This window comes from Vigna umbellata, chromosome 3 (genome assembly GCF_029865625.1).
Source record: "Vigna umbellata cultivar VRB3 chromosome 3, Vumbellata_1.0, whole genome shotgun sequence".
Taxonomy (NCBI): domain Eukaryota; kingdom Viridiplantae; phylum Streptophyta; class Magnoliopsida; order Fabales; family Fabaceae; genus Vigna; species Vigna umbellata.
In genome coordinates this window covers 16,823,131-16,842,766 of record NC_142167.1, presented here as the reverse complement: position 1 = coordinate 16,842,766, position 19,636 = coordinate 16,823,131, and the positions used below count along the sequence as shown (strand labels likewise).

The following is a 19,636-nucleotide window of genomic DNA, read 5'->3' as shown; positions in this document are numbered from 1 at the left end:
CGTTTCTCCTTTTCCGGTTCGTCTTGTAGAGGGTTCTTAACCTTATTTTTGATTTGGGAATGTGGGTTGTTGTCTCTTCCTTATAGGTTTTGGTCTTGTTTTGTTTTGAGCCAGGGTTTGAAATGGGGATTTCGAATTGGGATTGAATTTAGGGTTTTTTAAATTGGGAATTTGGAGGTTAGGACTTTCAAATTTTGGGAATCCATACCTAAGTCCCTGCCGCAGAGTGTCTCTGACTGTGCCATCAAGGAATCAGCCAGGGCCAACTGATAACAGCTCTATAACTTTTGCTTCAGCCATTGTTTTGGTACTTATAGTCCTGATTGTTCTGTTCTTTTACACACAGAAGTGGAAGCCAAGATCCAGGGTTGTTGGCTCTACAAGAAAACAAGTTAAAGTGTTTACTGATATTGGGGTCACATTGACATTTGAAAGTGTTGTCCAAGCCACAAGATATTTCAATGTTGGCAAATGTATTGGGAGTGGAGGTTTTGGGGCAACATACAAGGCAGAGATAACATCAGGAATCCTGGTGGCAGTCAAACGACTCGCAGTTGGACAGTGTGTTCAATAATTCCATGTCGAGATCAAGACCCTTGGGAGGCTTCATCATCCTAACCTTGTCACGCTGATTGGTTATCATGCTTGTGAAACATAGATGAATTGGAGCTTTTGATCCTCTTTTTCGTTTTGCGATTTGAGAATGTGAGGTCTTCGGTTTTGAAGTTGGATCTAGGGTTTTGGCTGTTCATGTTGATCTGACTTTGGGTTTCGTGAACTCGTAACACGTCAGTACTCACACAAGTAAATTATGACACGTAACCACTGACTCTGCCAGATCATCACCCTATTAACTCCATTTGGTTATATTTAACGGAAGGGACTAATTTGACTCAAAATTTTAAAAATGGACATTAATTCAAACACTTTTCTAACGAGGGACTAAATTGAGATTTGACAACCAAATTGGGGACAAAATTGGGTATTAAACCTTAAATTTATAGCCTTGGATGGAATTTAATTATCAACTTAAATTGAAAAAATAATAATTCTTTTACTTTCATTTCAATCATCATTCGATCTTAATGTAGGAGCTTAGTCTTTGGGGTTATCCTGAAACTCCAATGGTCTTTCATTTTCAAGTAGAGAGGATTGATCCATGTCGTGAGGAGTAGTAGGAGGTCCTAGTTTTTTGTGCTTCGAGTATGGCCCAAGGTGAGTGATAACGGACTAACCTCGTGAGTGTGGTAGGGGGTGAAACCCATTGACAATGACTTTACAAAGCAGTAGAAGCCACCACGAGTGCACGACCCGCCATAGCTCGACAATCATTCTAAGTCCGAACGAGTCAAGTTTAAAGTATAACATGTTATGATTTGTGATCCAGTTTACTTGAATTAAGCATGTATGTGTGTTATTGTAATAAGTATGATTTTTGTATACCTAGCTCACCCTTCTGCTTGTGCTTGTATCTTTGTGTTTTTATTTTCTTTTGCAATGATCATCCATTGGATGTGAGCAAAGGTAGATGAGGTGCATTTAGAACAGGTCTTGGAGGGCGATGACTCAGTTGTATAACCTAGACAAACTATGTATTTTGTTCTGTGTAATTTTGAAATACGTATTTAAAGTTTAAATTTTATAGTCATTTTTGGATGACGGTAAGATTAACAGTTTATCTGAAAATCTTAACTTTTCTATTATATTATAATATGGACTACTCTTTTATATAATTTATACTATATATTTTGGATATTACAATAATAATTATTATTATTATTATTATTATTATTATATTCATAATAGATTTAAAACAAGTCACACATGATAAATTGAATTCTTTATTATTTTTATATTATAATTTGTAACAGTATAATTCATTATATATATATATATATATATATATATATATATATATATATATATATATATATATATATATATAAAATTAAGGGGTTTGCTAACGCGCGTATGCCTGTTTTTCAGTTGGTACATTTTAGCAATGTGTACCGGATTTTAGTAGACAAAAATACCCTTATATATCATGGATTCTAAGTTTCAAGGTTAAGGGTATTTTAATAATTTTCATTCTCAAAACAAAAAAAAAAAAGAAACCCCCAAACCCTTACTCACCTCTCTCATTCTTTTCATTATAAAGTCATTTTTTGTAAGAAATTGTTTAACAACGAGTGTTTCTGATTTTTTTTTCCAGGCCAATTACCATGTCATTATGCTTGTGAAAATTAGATAAAATTAGATAAGACAAAAATTACAAAATAAAAACTCAGTATAAAATCATTTTTTGTAAGAAATGGTTTAACAGTGAGTATTTCTGATTTTTTTCCAGGTCAATTACCAATTCCTTTATGCTTGTGAAATTGGATAAAATTAGATAAGACAAAAATTATAAGATGAAAACTCATTATAAAATCATTTTTTTTTTTGTAAGATTGTTTAACGACAAGTGTTTTTGATTTTTTTTCAATTGGAGTTACAATAGGGATGACAGAGAAAATGTTGAAGTGAGAAAGATGAAAGAGAAATGATTGAGAGGAATGAGAGAGGTGAGTAAGGGTTTGGAGTTTTTTTTTTTTTTAAGTTTTGAGAATGAAAATTATTAAAATACCCTTAACCTTAAAACTTAGAATCCATGATATATAAAGATATTTTTGTCTACTAAAACCCGGTACACATTACTAAAATGTACCAACTGAAAAACAGGCGTACGCGCGTTAGCAAATTCCTATAAATAACTATAATTTGTATAATTTCATTATTATTTCTATGAACGATTAATTAAAAATTAAATACTACTTTTTTAAAAAATACATAATTTTATTATTTATGAGTAATTGATTTAAAAAAAAAATACAAGTTTAAAAATATGTACCATTTTATAAAAATAATATATCTATTATTTATAAGAATATAAATTATTTAATTATTTCTAATATTATTTTTTCAATTAGTTTTTATTAAATAAATAAATTAGTTACTTTTTTATTTATTTAAAAAAATCTAGTTAAACGACATATATTTTTTACTCTTTATTTCTAACTTTCAATCATACATAAAAAAATTAACAAAATAAACATGACATACATTTAGAAATATATTTAATTTTCTTGAATTTTTTATTATAATGTTTATTTTTTATTTTTACTTTTTAAACGTTCCAACACATTTGCAACTTATATTTTTGCTAATAACACTATAATATGAAATAAGATTGTGTAGAAACACATACTCTTTTATGATATCATATGAGAAATAGTTATTATATAATTTTTTTAATTATACGACTACTTTTATAAATTATATGGTCCATTTAAAAAAAAATTAATAAAAGATAAAACTGTCAAATTAAATTAACACAACAAAAAGACACTAGTAAAAACGCGCTTTTAAATCAATTTTCAAATTAATGGTAAAAATTAGGTTTAAGAAAACTTAACAACATTAACCAGATTTAATTACGTGTCCTCTCATATAACTTACATTTAATAAATCTTACATGAGATATATCATATATGAAATATAGTTTTAAATACATAGGTCAGTCAGAGGATGATTAAGCATCGGTTAGGTGAGTCAATGGTCAACTCAAGATTGAGAGTACACAAATAAAACAGAATTCTAAGTTAATTTAATTTAAACCTAAAAAAGATATTTTTCAAAAATAAAATTGAACTTAAATTAAACATAAAATACCCATTTTTTAAAGTAAAAAGTGATTATAATTTATACAAAATTCAGGAGGAACTCAAAATAAAAACAACTATATGAAATTTTGGATGATTCTAGAACACCTATTTAGTTGGAATTCATTGATGTGTTCACCTTACTCAATATTTATTATTATTATTTATGTAGGATATATGGTCGACATATGCTTCCTGTGCACGTGAGCACACCCAACCCGAACCCGGACGTGTTGCAGCAAAAACTGAATTGGATAATCCGCAATGGGTCCGAATTTTGTAAGTGGAGAGAGAGAAAGATATTGGTTCTGGTTTTTGTTTGGAGTCACCACGGTCAAAAGAACACGCAAAGCAAACCACCCACCCCAACACAACGCCACACAACACAAACCGTGTGCAACACAAAGTCGGTGTTAACCTCCTTCTCTTCCAAACCCTAATCGCCATCCGCAACCCTCCTTTCTATGGTCAGTCATTCCTATTCGCCGCTTCCTCCTTCGATCAATCTATCTTTCTTTCATTTCCAATTTCGACACTTCCCTAATTGTCTAATTCTATTAATTCTTATTTTCTTAATTTGATTTTAACAGACTGAGTGCTATTGGGGCCGCTATGTGTTAGCTTCGTCGATTTTTGGTTTCGTGATTATCCTGATTCTCTTTCCACCAAATTATTCGGTTTGATGCCATGGATTTGGTACCCAGCGTTAAGGTATACCACGCTTCTCTCACTTTTTCACTTTATGGACTCTAACACACCTTCTGAATTGATGTGTAGATACTACAATTGATCACTTTTTTTTTTCACTAGAATTCATTCGGAACTAGCTGATTGTGCACGGGATTGCAATTTGACTTTGTTTTGAACTTTTCAATAAATCATTGATGCAGAACATGACTATGATTTCTTTTGGTGATCAGAGCAGTTTGTGAGGTTTAGAGATTAAATATGGTAGCGAGACAATTGTTTATTTTTGGAACTGTTTGTTTGCACGGTCAATGGAGGACTTTTCACGGCATAACGGGGCCTTGTTCAATTATTGGATTTGTATTTTTTTTATAGGTTTGGTGATGTATTATTTAGTTATTCTGTGACTGGTATTTTTTTCCTGTGATTTTAACTGCTCAGTATTCTGATTTGATATTATTTATGCTGTGATAGATTATTATTTGTGGGCAATGTAATTCCATAGTTGGATAATCTTTACTTATTCAGTTTTTGTCCTGCGCTATGTATTTTTGGCATATAGATACACTTGAATCTCATTTGCATCACTTCTGCAAACTTCAGTGATATATTTTATTTCATTTTGTGTTTATATTTGAGTATTGGGTTCTTTGTTGTGTTAATGTTGGACTTTTGCGATTATATTTTATGATAATCTCTTGTAGGAAAAATTGAACTATTTTCGTATTAAAGAGCTCAAAGATGTGCTCACTCAGTTGCACCTTTCAAAGCAGGGGAAGAAGCAGGTGAGATAATAAAAATAGTACCATGTCTACAGTTTTTATTTGAGGTTTTTTCTGTGATGAGTCCTTTAGGCTTTTACATTGTTGTTTTAGTATTTTAGGTTGGTCTCCATGTATTATTTCCTTTTAATTTCTGGATTTAGATTGCTATCTTGGAGTTTTGGTATTATGTAATGATGCCGGTGTTTCTTTCGTAGGATCTTGTTGATCGAATATTATCTGTGCTCTCAGATGAACAAGGTAAAATTATACACATGCACACACACAACTCGACCTTTGGGTCTAATTCTATCTAATACATTTAGTTTATCTTCACAATGTTTGTTCGGGTTGTGATTGTGCCTGTACATTGAAAATTTACACAATATATGCTCATAGATATATGCATTGAATCTAGTTGTTAATCACACACATTAGTGCTGTGATCACAGGGTAGCGGAAGTGGCACCCTGACCCTCTAAATGAGCTGTTTTGATGGTAGCCACATGTTTTGTGGTCATTTTTGCCACAGAAGTGGAGGCATGAAAAGGTTTTTTGTTCTCTGGTTAGACTGACAACGGTAACTTCCTGTGAGGCAGAGGTGATCTCAATGACTGGTTTGACAACCTCTAAGCAAAGAGTGTTTTCTGCCTAAGTATGGGGCTGTAGTAGGATTTGGACACGTTTAGCTTTTTCTGAAAGATAGTGGATTACGATGTGGCAGCTGATGGTGAAAAATGGATGTTGGACCTGCAACCCAAAATGGGTCACTCTCCATCCCTAGCAGTCCTACAATTGTGGAGGGATTTTTGTGAATAATCATATTATATACTTTTATGTAACCATAGAGTACTCTATAAATATTTAAGAATATTTTAAAATTTTAAGACTATTAATTCTCAATAATTATATATTATGCAATATTATATATTATGTAATAGTGACATTTACATATGTTCAGAGGGGTGAGTTGCGTTCTACAGTGGATGCCTATGCAATGTTCATAGTTATAGTAGCACAGGGAAACTCCTGACTGAAACTTCTCAGATTGAGCTCCTTGCACAAGTAAAAAGAGACTTAACATTTCAATTGACAAAGGGTCATTTCGCCTATGAACCAATCCGATGAAGGAATTATATTCCTGTGGAAGATCAGCAAGGACTGTACAAATTTGTTATTGATAAGAGACAAGATTTACAACAGCTAGAAGTGATTCCACAACTGCTTTGATCTGAAGTAGCTATTCAAAGATTGATATATTTATGTGATATCTTGGTGGTACAGAGTTCGGTTCATAGTGGCATGGCTTTTGCTAGCAAATTTTCTGAAAGTAATTATCAATTTTTCCCACACTGTACACGAGTGTTTGCAACCAATTATTTGAGTGATAATTGATTCAGAAAAAAGATGAAAGAAGCCAAGAAAAGAACATCTGATCTTGAATTTCACTGATTTTTGGTAGTGTTCTGAGACAATATTGAGCTCGCAATTAGTTTCTGGTAAAAACTTAGTTGGGATCTGAGGGATAACTTCAAAGCTACAAAGATGATGCAATTTGATACTGCTTTAACCTGCTGTTTCCATAGCAAGAAAATTTTACCATCAAGCTTAATGGAGATCGATGCATAAGGTGGATAGTGCAGAAGAAGACAGTGTGTGGATTCAGGGTAGTGGTACCATCAAAGAAGAATCTCTGACAGAAGGTTCTGGAACTAAAGGTTGAGTTTCCATTAGGCCCCTTGTAAAAAGGAGCTCTTAATACCATGTAAGAGCATAGAGAGGGGTTTCTGCAAAAGTTTTAAAGCCTAATAAGTATATTATCGTTTCAAATGTCGGTACAATATATATATATATATATATATATATATATATATATATATATATATATATATATATATATATATATATATATATATATATATACACACACACAGAGAGAGAGAGAGAGAGAGAGAGAGAGAGAGAGAGAGAGAGAGAGAGAGAGAGAGAGAGAGAGAGAGAGAGAGAGAGAGAGAGAGGGAGGGAGGGAGGGAGAACCAGAGTTCTAACTATCATACTGAGTCAGCATGCAACTGGGTTTTTCTAAAGGGGAACTATTACACATATATGAGCTGTGTGTGTGTGTGTTTGTATATATAAACAAAATTTGAAAATAAATAGTAGAATAATTGAATAAAACAATTTAATATTGAAAATTTAAACATAATATTAAGTTAAAAGAATATTAAATATCATTGAAGAAATACATTTTATGTTGTATATTAGGGTATAAAACAGTTAAGAGTTGTTTAATTTGCTCCTATATTAATTCCCTTTTTATTGATGCTGCTTGTTTTACCCTGGGCTTGTATATGAACCCCAAATGTTATTTATTTCACTTCTACCATTTTTGTATTTAAAGCTGGTTTGTGATTTTTCTATATTTTCTGGGAATTATTGCCCACTTTGTGGTATAGTTCAGTGAATCATAATGCATTTGAATTCTTGTGCATCTTATTAAATTTAATGATTTTTATACATGGAATACATTTTCATGTGATCTTTCCTCTTTCCACTGTTAGTTAAGCAACTTGTTTTTCTTCTTCCCAGTTTCAAAAATGTGGGCTAAGAAGAATGCTGGTGGAAAGGAACAGGTGGCAAAATTAGTTGATGATACCTATAGGTCAGTGTTAGAAACGGCACTCTGTATTATATTTTTTTCCATCTTTAGTATGCTTCGGAAACATGCAGTCACACTTGGCTGAGTTCACGTAAATGATCCGTTAACTTACTATTAGGTCTGGTTGAAGCTAGTTATAGTGCTCCATATTTGCTGTAATTTCTTGTCTCTTGTTTTGTTAACTTTTATTTTATTAACTTTCGTTTATTTCCTATTTTGCAGGAAAATGCAGATATCTGGGGCCACTGATCTAGCATCTAAGGGACAGGGGGCATCAGATAGTAGTAGTATAAAGGTGAAAGGTGAAATTGACGATTCCTTCCAGCCAGATACAAAGATTCGCTGTTTATGTGGAAGTAGATTGGAAACAGAGGATTTGGTCAAGGTGTAGCATTATATATGTTTCTTTCTTTATGATCTAAAGAATTGTATGCATCTACAACAGATAGGATTTATTTAGCCAATTTGATGATGTGGCGCACTTTTCATTAGATATCCAATGTGTTGCTCACATATGATTATTTTGGAATTTCATTTTCCTTGTCGTATTGCAGTGTGATGATCCAAGATGCCAAGTGTGGCAGCACATCAGTTGCGTTATTATTCCAGAGAAACCTACAGAAGGCATCCCACCAGTTCCTGATAAGTTTTATTGTGAACTATGTCGTCTCACTCGTGCTGACCCGTAAGTCAATTTTTCTTTTTTGTTTTATCTAGCAGCTAGATGTGAAATAATGATTTGTTTGAAAGTTTTCCCTCGTCTTAATTTTTTTATTTTTAATTTAATGTTAAAGAGTTTGTCTGCTATTTTCTTTGTGGTTGATATTATTTGCTTATGATTTACAATTTTTCAGTTACGATACTCTGTTGGTACCGGGAACTGGGCTCTATAGTTTTGAGATGATACCAAATCACAATATTGCAACTTTTGAATGCAATGTTTGTTTGATTGATTCAGTTGTTCTTATATGGCAACAGTATTGTATATTTAGTTTGTTCAGCAGTTTAGTTGTAGAAAAGATATTTTTCAATAAGTTATAAATTTATAATTAATTATGGAAGTAAGTTTTGTTTGGTATATTAGTTTTAAAGTGATTTGAAGATATTTTTGTTTGGATTGTCTAAACAAATAAAAGAATTACCTTGTAATCATATATTAAGGGCTATAAGTTATTTCTTGTGGTTAGTTTACATTAAAAGTAATGAATTTGTTGGGGTATAAAATGGGAAAACAAAAGTTAGCTAGAAAATACTTTGATAGTCTTTTACCATGAGCTCCTATATTTTGCTTTTGATTGAAAAGTTTTCCCGCTTAGGAAAAGGTCTTTTTATTACTGATAAGTTTGTCGATCATTCTAGCTTTTAGCTTTTTAGAAAGCCTGTGCCTCCACAACCCCACAAAAATTAATCATATCCAAACATGTATCTTGCCTTTTAGTTATGTCTAGAGGTACTCTTTACAGTGTGAGTTTCTGTCTCAGATTATTGAGTTATATGCTTATTATCAATTTGGCTATAATTTTTCTGTTCTGTTTATTGGATGTTCTTCCTTCATTTTATCTTGTTATATTCTGTCATTATTGACAAGGATAGTCTATGCATCCTATTATTTAGTATTTTTCTGTTTTTTTGCCAGTTAACTTTGCACCTTCTTCTGTTCTCTGTTGCAGATTTTGGGTTGCAGTGGCGCACCCTTTACTTCCTGTGAAGTTAACAACAACCAGTAATCCAACTGATGGGTGAGTACATTGTGTGGGTGTTATACATGGTGTAATTGATTTCTTCATCTTACAAATGGAATGTCTTGGGATTTAGATGTACCTTTTGTTGCTTAACTTGCATGTAAGAGAATAAGATGCTCATCATTCAGGCTTGAATGCTTGTTTGTTTTATTTGGAGTGGTGTGTCAATTTCTAATTTTTTAGCACAAGTGCAAGTTCCTTGACTTGATGATAAGTTTTTTTGCTTTCTTTGGATGATTTACGTACTATTTGTAGGGGTTGTAATGCTGAGGCAGTCTACTATGCATGTTTTGTTAATTAAAATTCTTTAGCTGTTCAATTTTGTTTAAAGTGACATTGCTGTTACATGGCGGTTCCATGGCAAATTCTTTTGCCAATCCCCATAGTCAACTTTGGAGGAAGGCTTGCTTTTAGTACTACCATAGGTTGCAATGGTATGTTTATATTGTTGAATTTTGGCCTTTAACCGTATTCCACAATTGATAATACTGTTCTGTGGTTGAATTACTCTGGAAAGTAACCTATTATTATTAAGTGCATGTTTGGACTAAAGTTTGCAATCTTAGGTACGGTTAAAATTTTGTTTGCAAACTGATATTGAGAAGGCAAACCATGTCTTGCTTGTCCAAATTTCAAAGTGCAATTCCACTTTTGAGAGTAATCACACATGTCACATAATTCAGTTCACTCTCCAAACTGAGTTTGGAGCATCTTAAACTGATTACCAAACATAGCTTAAGAAGTGAAGACTTTCTCCTTTTCTTTTTCTTCTTTTCTTATTTATTTTTATTTTTATTTTTTTTTGCATCTCTCCGTGTTTGTCTAAGTTTTTATCAGGTGGTGCTAGTCTAGTAAACTTCATATCTTTCCAATACAAAAACTAGTGACCCCGTGAAATAATTATCTAGTCTATGTTTAAAATCTAATTTTCAATGTGGCTTTTTGCTTGACTAACTTAACTATATTCCTGTTTAAATTGTTCAGAACCAACCCTGTGCAGAGTGTGGAAAGAACATTTCAGCTTACTAGAGCAGACAAAGACTTGGTTTCCAAACCAGAAATTGATGTTGAGGTTGGTTCGGATTTTCAGTTCATGTTGGGTTGATGGATATCCTTCTGTGCAATGCTTTTACTTATTTATTGAAAAAAATGACAAGTAGGCTTGGTGTATGCTCCTAAACGACAAGGTTCCGTTCAGGATGCAATGGCCGCAATATACAGACCTGCAGGTCAATGGTATGTTTGAAGTCGTGCTATCCCTACTATTAATGAATTTGGTTTCATGTTGGCAGTCTGGTTTTACTTTTCACAGAATGTTATGCACCCGGAAGCAGTGCTTTTAAAGTAAGACCCTTGTAGTGAAATCTATTTCAATTGGTTTGACTTTTATTTGTACAGGTGTTCCTGTTCGAGCAACTAACAGACCTGGTTCACAGTTGCTTGGAGCTAATGGTCGGGATGATGGCCCAATTGTATGTTGTGTTATTTATAGTTGTGAATTGTATAATTATTTAAATTTGCCATACAAAAGTTCATATACTATTATTTGTGTTTGATTTATTCAATATCCTTTTGTATTTCTCCTTTGTCAGATCACGCCGTACACAAAAGATGGAATTAATAAGATTTCATTAACAGGATGCGATGCTCGCATTTTTTGTCTAGGGGTTCGGATTGTTAGAAGGCGCAGCATGCAGCAGGTGGATTGCATTCTAAGCTTGACAAATATATAAGCTAAATATTTTGAAGTACTGTTGGTTTCTTAATTTAGCCTTGTGATATTGGAATGATAACGATTGAAGTATCTCCATGTGTGATATTGGGCCTGAATTTCAAATGTTGGTCCCTTTTAGTTGATTTCTTAAAACTTGACAAAACTAAGTAGGTTTATGGTTATCTTTCTTGTCAATTTTGAATAGCACCTAACCATACTTAACTGAGGTAGATGTTATGGAAAACTTCAAGAAGTGTTGCTTCTATTCTAAAGCAAGCTAAAATATTTTAGTTTTTTTCTTGTAGTTTCCTGGGCATTCTTTTTGGTTCAAAATTGTCTGGCTTATGAGATTTTTTTTTAAATAAAAGAATGCTGCTTTTTTGCATATTGATAAATATTACTAATAAATAGATCTGGTTTGTGTTTTGACCAAGTTTGCTGGTTTTATTTTTGTCTTGTGTCTGGTTTAACTCTCCGTCCATTGGTTACTAACACAGACTGGAAGTCTGATTGACAACTTTTGAGCCAACCAACAAGTCTGTATTTAGATGTTGGTGTTGGATTTTGGTTCCTACTTTCTTGTGAATATGTTTTACGAAAAACTGCTTCCCTTTTGCTACTGTTACAAACTTATTTAATATTTGATGCTTTGTTTTCTAGATCCTAAACTTAATTCCTAAGGAGTCTGATGGTGAGCTATTTGAAGACGCTCTTGCACGGGTGTGTCGTTGTGTTGGGGGCGGAAACGCAGATGGTGATGCTGATAGTGACAGTGATTTGGAAGTGGTTTCAGATACTTTCAGTGTCAACCTTCGTTGTCCTGTATGGTTTTCATTAATAGATGGGTTATTTGGCAACTCATGAAGTCCTACTAACAGTTTTTCTATATTTTGGCGAAATTTTAGATGAGTGGTTCAAGAATGAAGATTGCTGGAAGATTCAAACCTTGTATTCACATGGGTTGCTTTGACCTTGAAGTTCTTGTGGAAATAAATCAACGATCAAGGAAGGCAAGATTCCAAATGTTGCATGATTTGTCTACTCCCCTCTGATTTTTTTTCTGCTGATGAACTGAATTGTTTCTACAGTGGCAATGTCCTATATGTCTCAAAAACTATGCTTTGGAGAATATCATCATTGATCCTTATTTCAATCGCATCACTTCTATGGTAGTTATTTAAAAAATTAATAATAGTTTCTAATGGTCATAATTTTCTATTTGAAAAAATATGTAGCCATTATTTAATTTGATTTGGTGGCACAGATGGTAAATTGTGGCGAGGAAATTACAGAGGTTGAGGTGAAGCCTGATGGTTCTTGGCGTGTGAAGACAAAGGGTGAAAGTGAACGCCAGGAATTAGGGAGTCTAGCACAGTGGCATCTTCCTGATGGATCCCCATGCGTTTCAGCTGATGGGGATTTCAAGAGAGTGGATACATTGGCATTGAAGCAGGTCAAACAGGAAGGGGTTTTTGACACTCCAACTGGTTTAAAACTTGGCATCAGGAAAAATCGCAATGGAGATTGGGAAGTCAGTAAACCTCAGGGCACAAACACATCTTCTGGTAATAAATTGAAAGCAATTTTTGGAAATCCCGAACAGGTTGTTATTCCAATGAGCAGCAGTGCTACTGGAAGTGGCCGGGATGGTGATGATCCTAGTGTAAATCAGGGTGGTGGCGGGCATATTGACTATTCCACTGCAAATGGCGTTGAAATGGATTCTCTGTGTCTCAATAATGTTGATTTAGCATATGACTATACTGGACATGGCACTTCTGCTCAGGTGGCTGGTGCAGAAGTTATTGTTCTTAGTGATTCTGAAGAGGATAATGATCTCTTGGTATCTCCTCCAGTTGCGTATAGGAACAACCCAAATAATGCTACAGATGGTTATTCTGTACAGCCTCCTGTAATGGTTGATTCGTATGCTGAAGATCATAATCTTGGTGGAAATTCATGCTTAGGACTCTTTCCCAATGATGATGATTTTGGGATACCTTCCCTGTGGTCTATGCCTTCTGGAAGGCAGGCTGGTCCTGGATTTCAACTATTTGGATCTGATGCCGATGTATCAGATGCATTGGTCCATCTGCAACATGGTCCCGTGAATTGCTCGTCATCACTAAATGGTTATGCACTAGCTCCTGATACTGCTTTGGGATCTGGTGGTATCTTGCAAGATTCCTCTGCTGGTCGGTTGGATGCTGATTTGAATGGTGGTTTGGTGGACAATCCATTAGCATTTGGTGGTGATGATCCCTCACTTCAGATTTTTCTCCCCACTAGACCAGCAGATTCATCCATGCAGAATGAATTGAGAGATCAGGCAAATGTGGCTAATGGTGTCTGCACTGAGGAGGATTGGATATCCCTTAGTCTTGGAGGTGGTGCTGGTGGTAATAATGGTGATGCTTCTACTCAAAATGGATTGAATTCTAGACATCAAATCCCAACCAGAGAAGTTGGCACAAATACTTTGGATGATACTGGTTCGTTTCTCTGACCTTGCTGAATCAGAATATTCATTACTTTTTTTACTGAGTAGCTGGTGATTGGAGCACTTTTTCAACGGCGAGAATAATAAAAAATATTAGTGAAGCAGAATTGGCCATATTCTTTTTTATGCTTAATTGACCATGCTTTTTAAATTAGTAAAAGTAAAAGAAATAAATAGTTGTTTTTTATAAAATAAAAAGTGTCCCTGTTCCTTGTTATATATGTAAGAATATACCATCCAAGATATATTGGAGTGTAGATTGATGTGACATTTTATCATAACAAATTATCAAATAATTTCATATTATAAATTCCGTTACGAAACACAACATTTAGCCTTGAAAATTTAAGGTCTGGGAATATTTATTGCACATCCTAGTAATACTTAAAAGGACAATTTAGTTGCCGGTTTTGAAGTTTACCAGATAGTAAGCCTATATATTTGAAATATTATAGTTTCTAGTTTTATTATGACTATTCATCTTCAGTCCAAAAGGGCTTATGTCAGCAAAACCTTGATAAGTGACATGAAAGTTTTTCAATTTTGTAAATAAATATATTACTTGCGTATCTTAATTCAAAGATTTAGTTTAGCTGTGTTCATTAAATACATGTTATCACACCCTTCATTAGAAAGTATTTCTATTATCTTTCTGTGTTAAATTATTTGTTCTTGAACCGTTAGAAATAAAATCAATAGTTTGAGAATGGTTCACGAGTTTCTCTTGGGAGTATCACTGTCAATTATCCTCAACCCATATTATGAAGGATGTTTTTGGATTTCAAGCTGGATTAGACTGATTTTAAGGGATGACAATTCATCTAAGATATATATATATATATTTATTATATCATTAGATATGTTTTGGTTCAAAATCTAAATCCAAATCAATTTGGATTGAATTATTTTGTTTTAGAATTTCTAATTATGAAAAATCAGAAAAAAATGTGAAAATCAAATTTTTACAAGAATACATGTAGTACACGTTTTCCCTAATTCATCTAAATTTTCTAGATTCTAAATATACAGGCAAATAGATTGTCAACAATACAATAAAAATTCAAATCTCCAAAGGAACATTAAATTTGGCTCAGATTCAGTTCTTAAATATAGATTATATACATTTTTTTTGGGTATAATATCATTTTGATAGTATACATAAAATTCTAAAATCATCCAAAATTGAGTGCATAATATTTTGTTTGCTCATATTTTTTAGTTTATAGTAGATATTTAATATTCTCAAAACATCTTTAGGCGAATAAAATAAGCATTTACATTTATCTACATATTGTGGACAATATATGCATTCTTAAAATTTTATTGGCTTTTCTTTTCTGGACACCTGCGTGCCTCTGCTATCTTTTTGTCTCAATCATAAGTGGAATATATTAAGTCTTTTGAGATGGTGGGTTTAATTCTTTCATGCGTGATTTTTAGTACATTCCTAAGCTTCATATCAAGTTTGTTTGAGGGGCTATGAAGGAGGATTGGGAGCTGGGTATTCAGTTTCTTTGCATCGAGCACTGCTATACCTTCTGTTAAATGGTTAGAAACCTTCAAATGTTTAGTTGTGGATTTGTCAAGATACATTATACGGCTGTGTTAATCTGCTGCTGCATCATATCCTTGTGACAGAAAATTGATTTTTTAGAACTCTACTCCTAAAATCAGTCAAATGCTCATAATTTGCTTACCCAGAGGAAAGTATGAATGGTTACTTTAATTACTAGATAGTATTGAGCATGTTAACCTCTAAACAAAGTTGAGGAGGTCAGTGTTCCTCATATCTTTCATGCATTTGCATCTTCCTCATTTCTCCTCACTTTCCTCATTGTGTTCGGTTCCCCTTTTCTGCTCACTATCTCAGATAATTGCATTTTTACTTCTGATATACTGACTATTAATGCAGTTTTGACATTTTTTATTTTCCCGTTACTTTTCTTGATTGGTTATTCCTCTCTATGCAGCTTCTTTACTCCTTGGGATGAATGATGTCAGAACTGACAGGCCAGGTAGGCAAAGGTCAGATAGTCCTTTCTCATTTCCTCGCCAAAGGCGTCGCTTGTACCTTTCTATTGATTCAGATTCAGAGTAAGGTCAGACCTTGTGTCTCAAAAACTTTAGGTACTCTTTTTAACACCAGATTTCGTATTTATTAACTGAAGAAAGTTGAGAGGCATTTTTGGTCCTCATGAAATGGCAGTTAATACATTTATGTGGTCTAAGGCATCTCTGGTGGAACAGAGCTACAAGTTACCCTCCCAAAAATGCTTGCACCCACCCCATCGACAAGGATGTTGGTCGTAATGATTCTTTGTGCTTGCTATCTAAATTGTCCTTAGGACATGTTTGTATACCAAGCTGGAGCTATTATTCCCATCAATTTTCAAAGAGGGTGTGCTGGGGGTATACTGCTGGTTTTATTGTATAGTTGTTCATTCGAATATGGTAGTTTAAACTTTGAAATTTGGTGGGACATTATATCAGCATTTTTGTCTCTGCGGAGAGCAATAACCTGTAAATCATTTAGCCATATCAGATCCTACAGTTAAATCAAAGATATTGTTTCTTAAATTGGTCATTTTTCTTGAATGTTATGTTGTTGATCATGCCTCATCACAATTTGACGTTGATATTTATTTATTTATTTTATAACATTTAGCCATCAGATGTGCCTCCCTGCCTGACTACGCCTGAATACATGTTTTGTTTGCACGAGATTGATTGGAGAAAGAAGGACCAGGACCCTCTCCTGCATCTTTCCTTTTTAGCCATCGGATGTAATCGCATTTAAGGTTTCTTATAATATCTTTACATAATTAAGAACTTTTGTTGTGACACCTCAAAAAGAGAGATGTAGGAAAGGAAAAAAAAATATGATTTCTTTAAATAAATTATAAGAGGGTTGGACGGATAAATTACTGGGGACACTTTTCTTAATACAATTTTTTAGTAGTATTTTTTCATCCACAGGAAATTGGTCAAAATAATTTCATTACTTGTATTAATATTAATCAAATATATCAAAGGGAATAATTTTATAAAGCATGTAGGGTTGTTGTATTATAAAAATGAGATAAATATTATAACTTATCCAATAATATTATAAGCATTAAAATGAATCCCTTAGAATTGTATCCAAGGTTTATCCAGTTGTATTAGAATTATATATGGATTGAGACCATTTAGGAATGGTAGGTAGACATGTTTTTTTAGTTGACATGACTAGGTCTATAAATTATTAAGTTTAGTATACTTTTTTTTTTTAATTTAAACAAATGAAGATGATTAAGTTGATTATGTAACACTTTAAGATTAGGAGCAGCAACACAAAACATCCTTAGACGAGATCCAAAATAATATAATATGTTGGCTTTGTATCCTTTTCCAATCTATTTTTTCAAACTAGTTCTTTATAGCAAAAGATCTGTAATCAAGGTTAGTTTAGAATGCATGAGGAAGACAAGGAAACATGATCGAGTCTTTTTTAGGAGATTTTAATCCATTAGCAAGAGTTATGAAATGAAGTTTTTTTCAAAAGGAAATAGAGAAAAACAAAGGGGTATTATCATAAATGTGATCAGAAACACCTCAATTAATTACTCATGAATTTTGATCTTCCATGGATTGAGAAATGCAGGTTGTGGAGATTGAGATGGTTGTGCCAAGCTGTTAGACTTTAACCTTAGATATTCTTGATATTCATCCTCGGTGAACTTAGAAGTGGAAGATTCAATCTTCGAAATATTGGCGATTTTGGAAGGGAACCTATGTAAATAGTAGCTATTCTCTTGAGTGTGACCCATCCTTTTATAGATCCTTTTATAGTACGTGTATTAAGGATGTCCCTGACCTTCTCGTCCTCCTCTTCCTCGTGTGGCAACTATGACAGATAATTTCACTAGTTCATGTGCATCCTGAGTTTGAGGTACTGGGACACGGCGAGTGATCAATGTTTCCATGGAGGAGACCTCATGACTAGTCAGAAGTTGATCTTTGAGATGATCATGTAGAGCACGAAGGATTAACACCATGTAATATTTGTCTAATTTCTTCTTGATATTCTCTAATGAGTTTGCTTCCAAAAACATCTTAAGTTCTTCGACAATAGATTGAGCCTTAACCATGAAGAACATTGTATCATGATCTCCCATTTTAAGAGATGCAAGATTGTTTGTTGTGTCATAAATACGTTGAATATCGTTGACATAGATACTTTGAGCTTTTTTCCAAAAGGGGACAAGTTTTGAAATCTCTCATAGATATAAGAAGTTTGGGTTCCACTGATTGCCATAACAGAGAGCACAATTGAAAATATGCTTGTTTCCATTGGTCAGCTTTATCAACTGATGCATGGCTGTCATCATGCTCAAGGTGATCACAATGACCTTGACCAAGAAACCACATTTCAACGGCAACCGACCAAGATAAGTAATTTTTTTCATTTAACTTTTTAGATGTGATGGAGGGACTTTCAAAAAAAGAGATGACATTGTCAGAAAGCCAATTCGAATCAAGGGATAAAGAATTTGAAAGAGAAACCGCAAACCCTAGGTGACTATCGAAAGGGTTTCGTTTAGACAATAGAACACGGTTCGAAAGGGCAAAATAGAGTGAGGAGAGGTTGGCGACCAATATGGAGGTGGCGCGATGGCGTTTCGGTAAGGAGACGGCGGGGCGAGAGCAACACAAAGCTCCAACATCGATGGAGTTGGCTGTCGCGTGGAGAGGCGAGGTTATTTGGACGAAATTGTTACAGTGGTCAACGACGGACAATGGCAGAGGATGTTGGAATGGCAAGGAATAGAGGTTAATAGTGACAAACTTCATTCACAACTTTTCGTGGTGGACAACGACAAATGATGTCGATCTGATAACAACTTTAGATTGAAACTGTAAAATAATTGTTGAGAAATTAAAAAAATTCTCCTATTCTCGTTTTATATATATAAGAAAGTTGTAAATGTATAAGAAAGTTGTGATATAAAATACATAAAGTAATTATAAACATAATATGATTATAATAAATAGAATAACATAGAGATAAATATAGTAAAAATTCTAATATTTTAAATATAAATAAAATTCCATGAATATCATTAGAACATATAAATAATGTTAATATTAATCTAATCAAATAAAAATTTGTTCTATCTTTCCAAGCAAATAAATATTAATGAAAAACTGTACATGCAAACAGTAGGCTATCCCAAAATAAAAAAAAATGATAGAACAAACTTAAAAGGACTATATATGATATAGATAATATCACAAAATAAAGAAACAAATATTACATTATATAGTCTCAAGAAATTAGGTAATATAGTACCAAATTAGAGCATATTTTAAGCGTAATATCATTTTTATTATACTTTAGTTGACATATTAAAAAGTAACAGATCAAATCAGGAATAATATCTTTTTTCTATTTGTTACTTCATTTGCAATAAAAAAAGTTTACCTTTTGTCAATATGGATATAAGTTTAAAAAATATATGTAAATATTTGAAAAGTTACAAATATTTATAGATAAAGTGAATATTTAAAAAGATTAAATTTTTAAATTAAAATTTAAATAAAATTACAAAAAGTATATAAAATGTAAATTAAAATATAAATTAAATTAAATTTAATCAAATATAAATTAATTTTAATTTTAATTAAATTTAAATTAATAAAATATAAACTATATTCTATTTTTCATCTTTTTCAAATAATAGATTATATACTTATATCTAATTTGTTATAAATGGATATTAAAATATCCATTATTATTAATAACAAATATTTACGAATATGTTCCAAATTTTATTTGGATACGTACATATAAAAAAAAGAAGAAAAACCTGCATCGCAGGGTTAATTTACA

At 32.9% G+C, this 19,636-nt stretch overlaps 1 protein-coding gene across 3 annotated transcripts; it reads left to right on the top strand.

Annotated features, from left to right (window-relative positions):
* Positions 1-4,006: 4,006 nt before the first annotated feature.
* Positions 4,007-16,341, top strand: SIZ1 (DNA-binding protein with MIZ/SP-RING zinc finger, PHD-finger and SAP domain-containing protein). Of its 3 annotated transcripts, none has more exons than XR_015784791.1 (18): positions 4,007-4,168; positions 4,292-4,412; positions 5,093-5,173; positions 5,368-5,410; positions 7,739-7,811; positions 8,031-8,193; positions 8,363-8,493; positions 9,479-9,547; positions 10,535-10,622; positions 10,711-10,786; positions 10,949-11,022; positions 11,143-11,250; positions 11,925-12,086; positions 12,170-12,274; positions 12,353-12,433; positions 12,529-13,756; positions 15,205-15,312; positions 15,735-15,875. XR_015784791.1 is itself a non-coding variant. In XM_047315594.2 (18 exons), the coding sequence occupies exons 2-17, from the start codon at positions 4,389-4,391 to the stop codon at positions 15,860-15,862; spliced, it is 2,634 nt and encodes an 877-aa protein (XP_047171550.1). In that variant the 5' UTR covers positions 4,007-4,168; positions 4,292-4,388; the 3' UTR covers position 15,863; positions 15,971-16,341. The 3 variants fall into 3 exon arrangements, 2 of the variants coding, with proteins under 2 accessions (XP_047171550.1, XP_047171549.1); XM_047315594.2 differs by lacking the exon at positions 15,205-15,312 and adding an exon at positions 15,971-16,341 and having other exon boundaries at positions 15,735-15,863; XM_047315593.2 differs by lacking the exon at positions 15,205-15,312 and adding an exon at positions 15,971-16,341 and having other exon boundaries at positions 15,735-15,891.
* Positions 16,342-19,636: the final 3,295 nt, after the last annotated feature.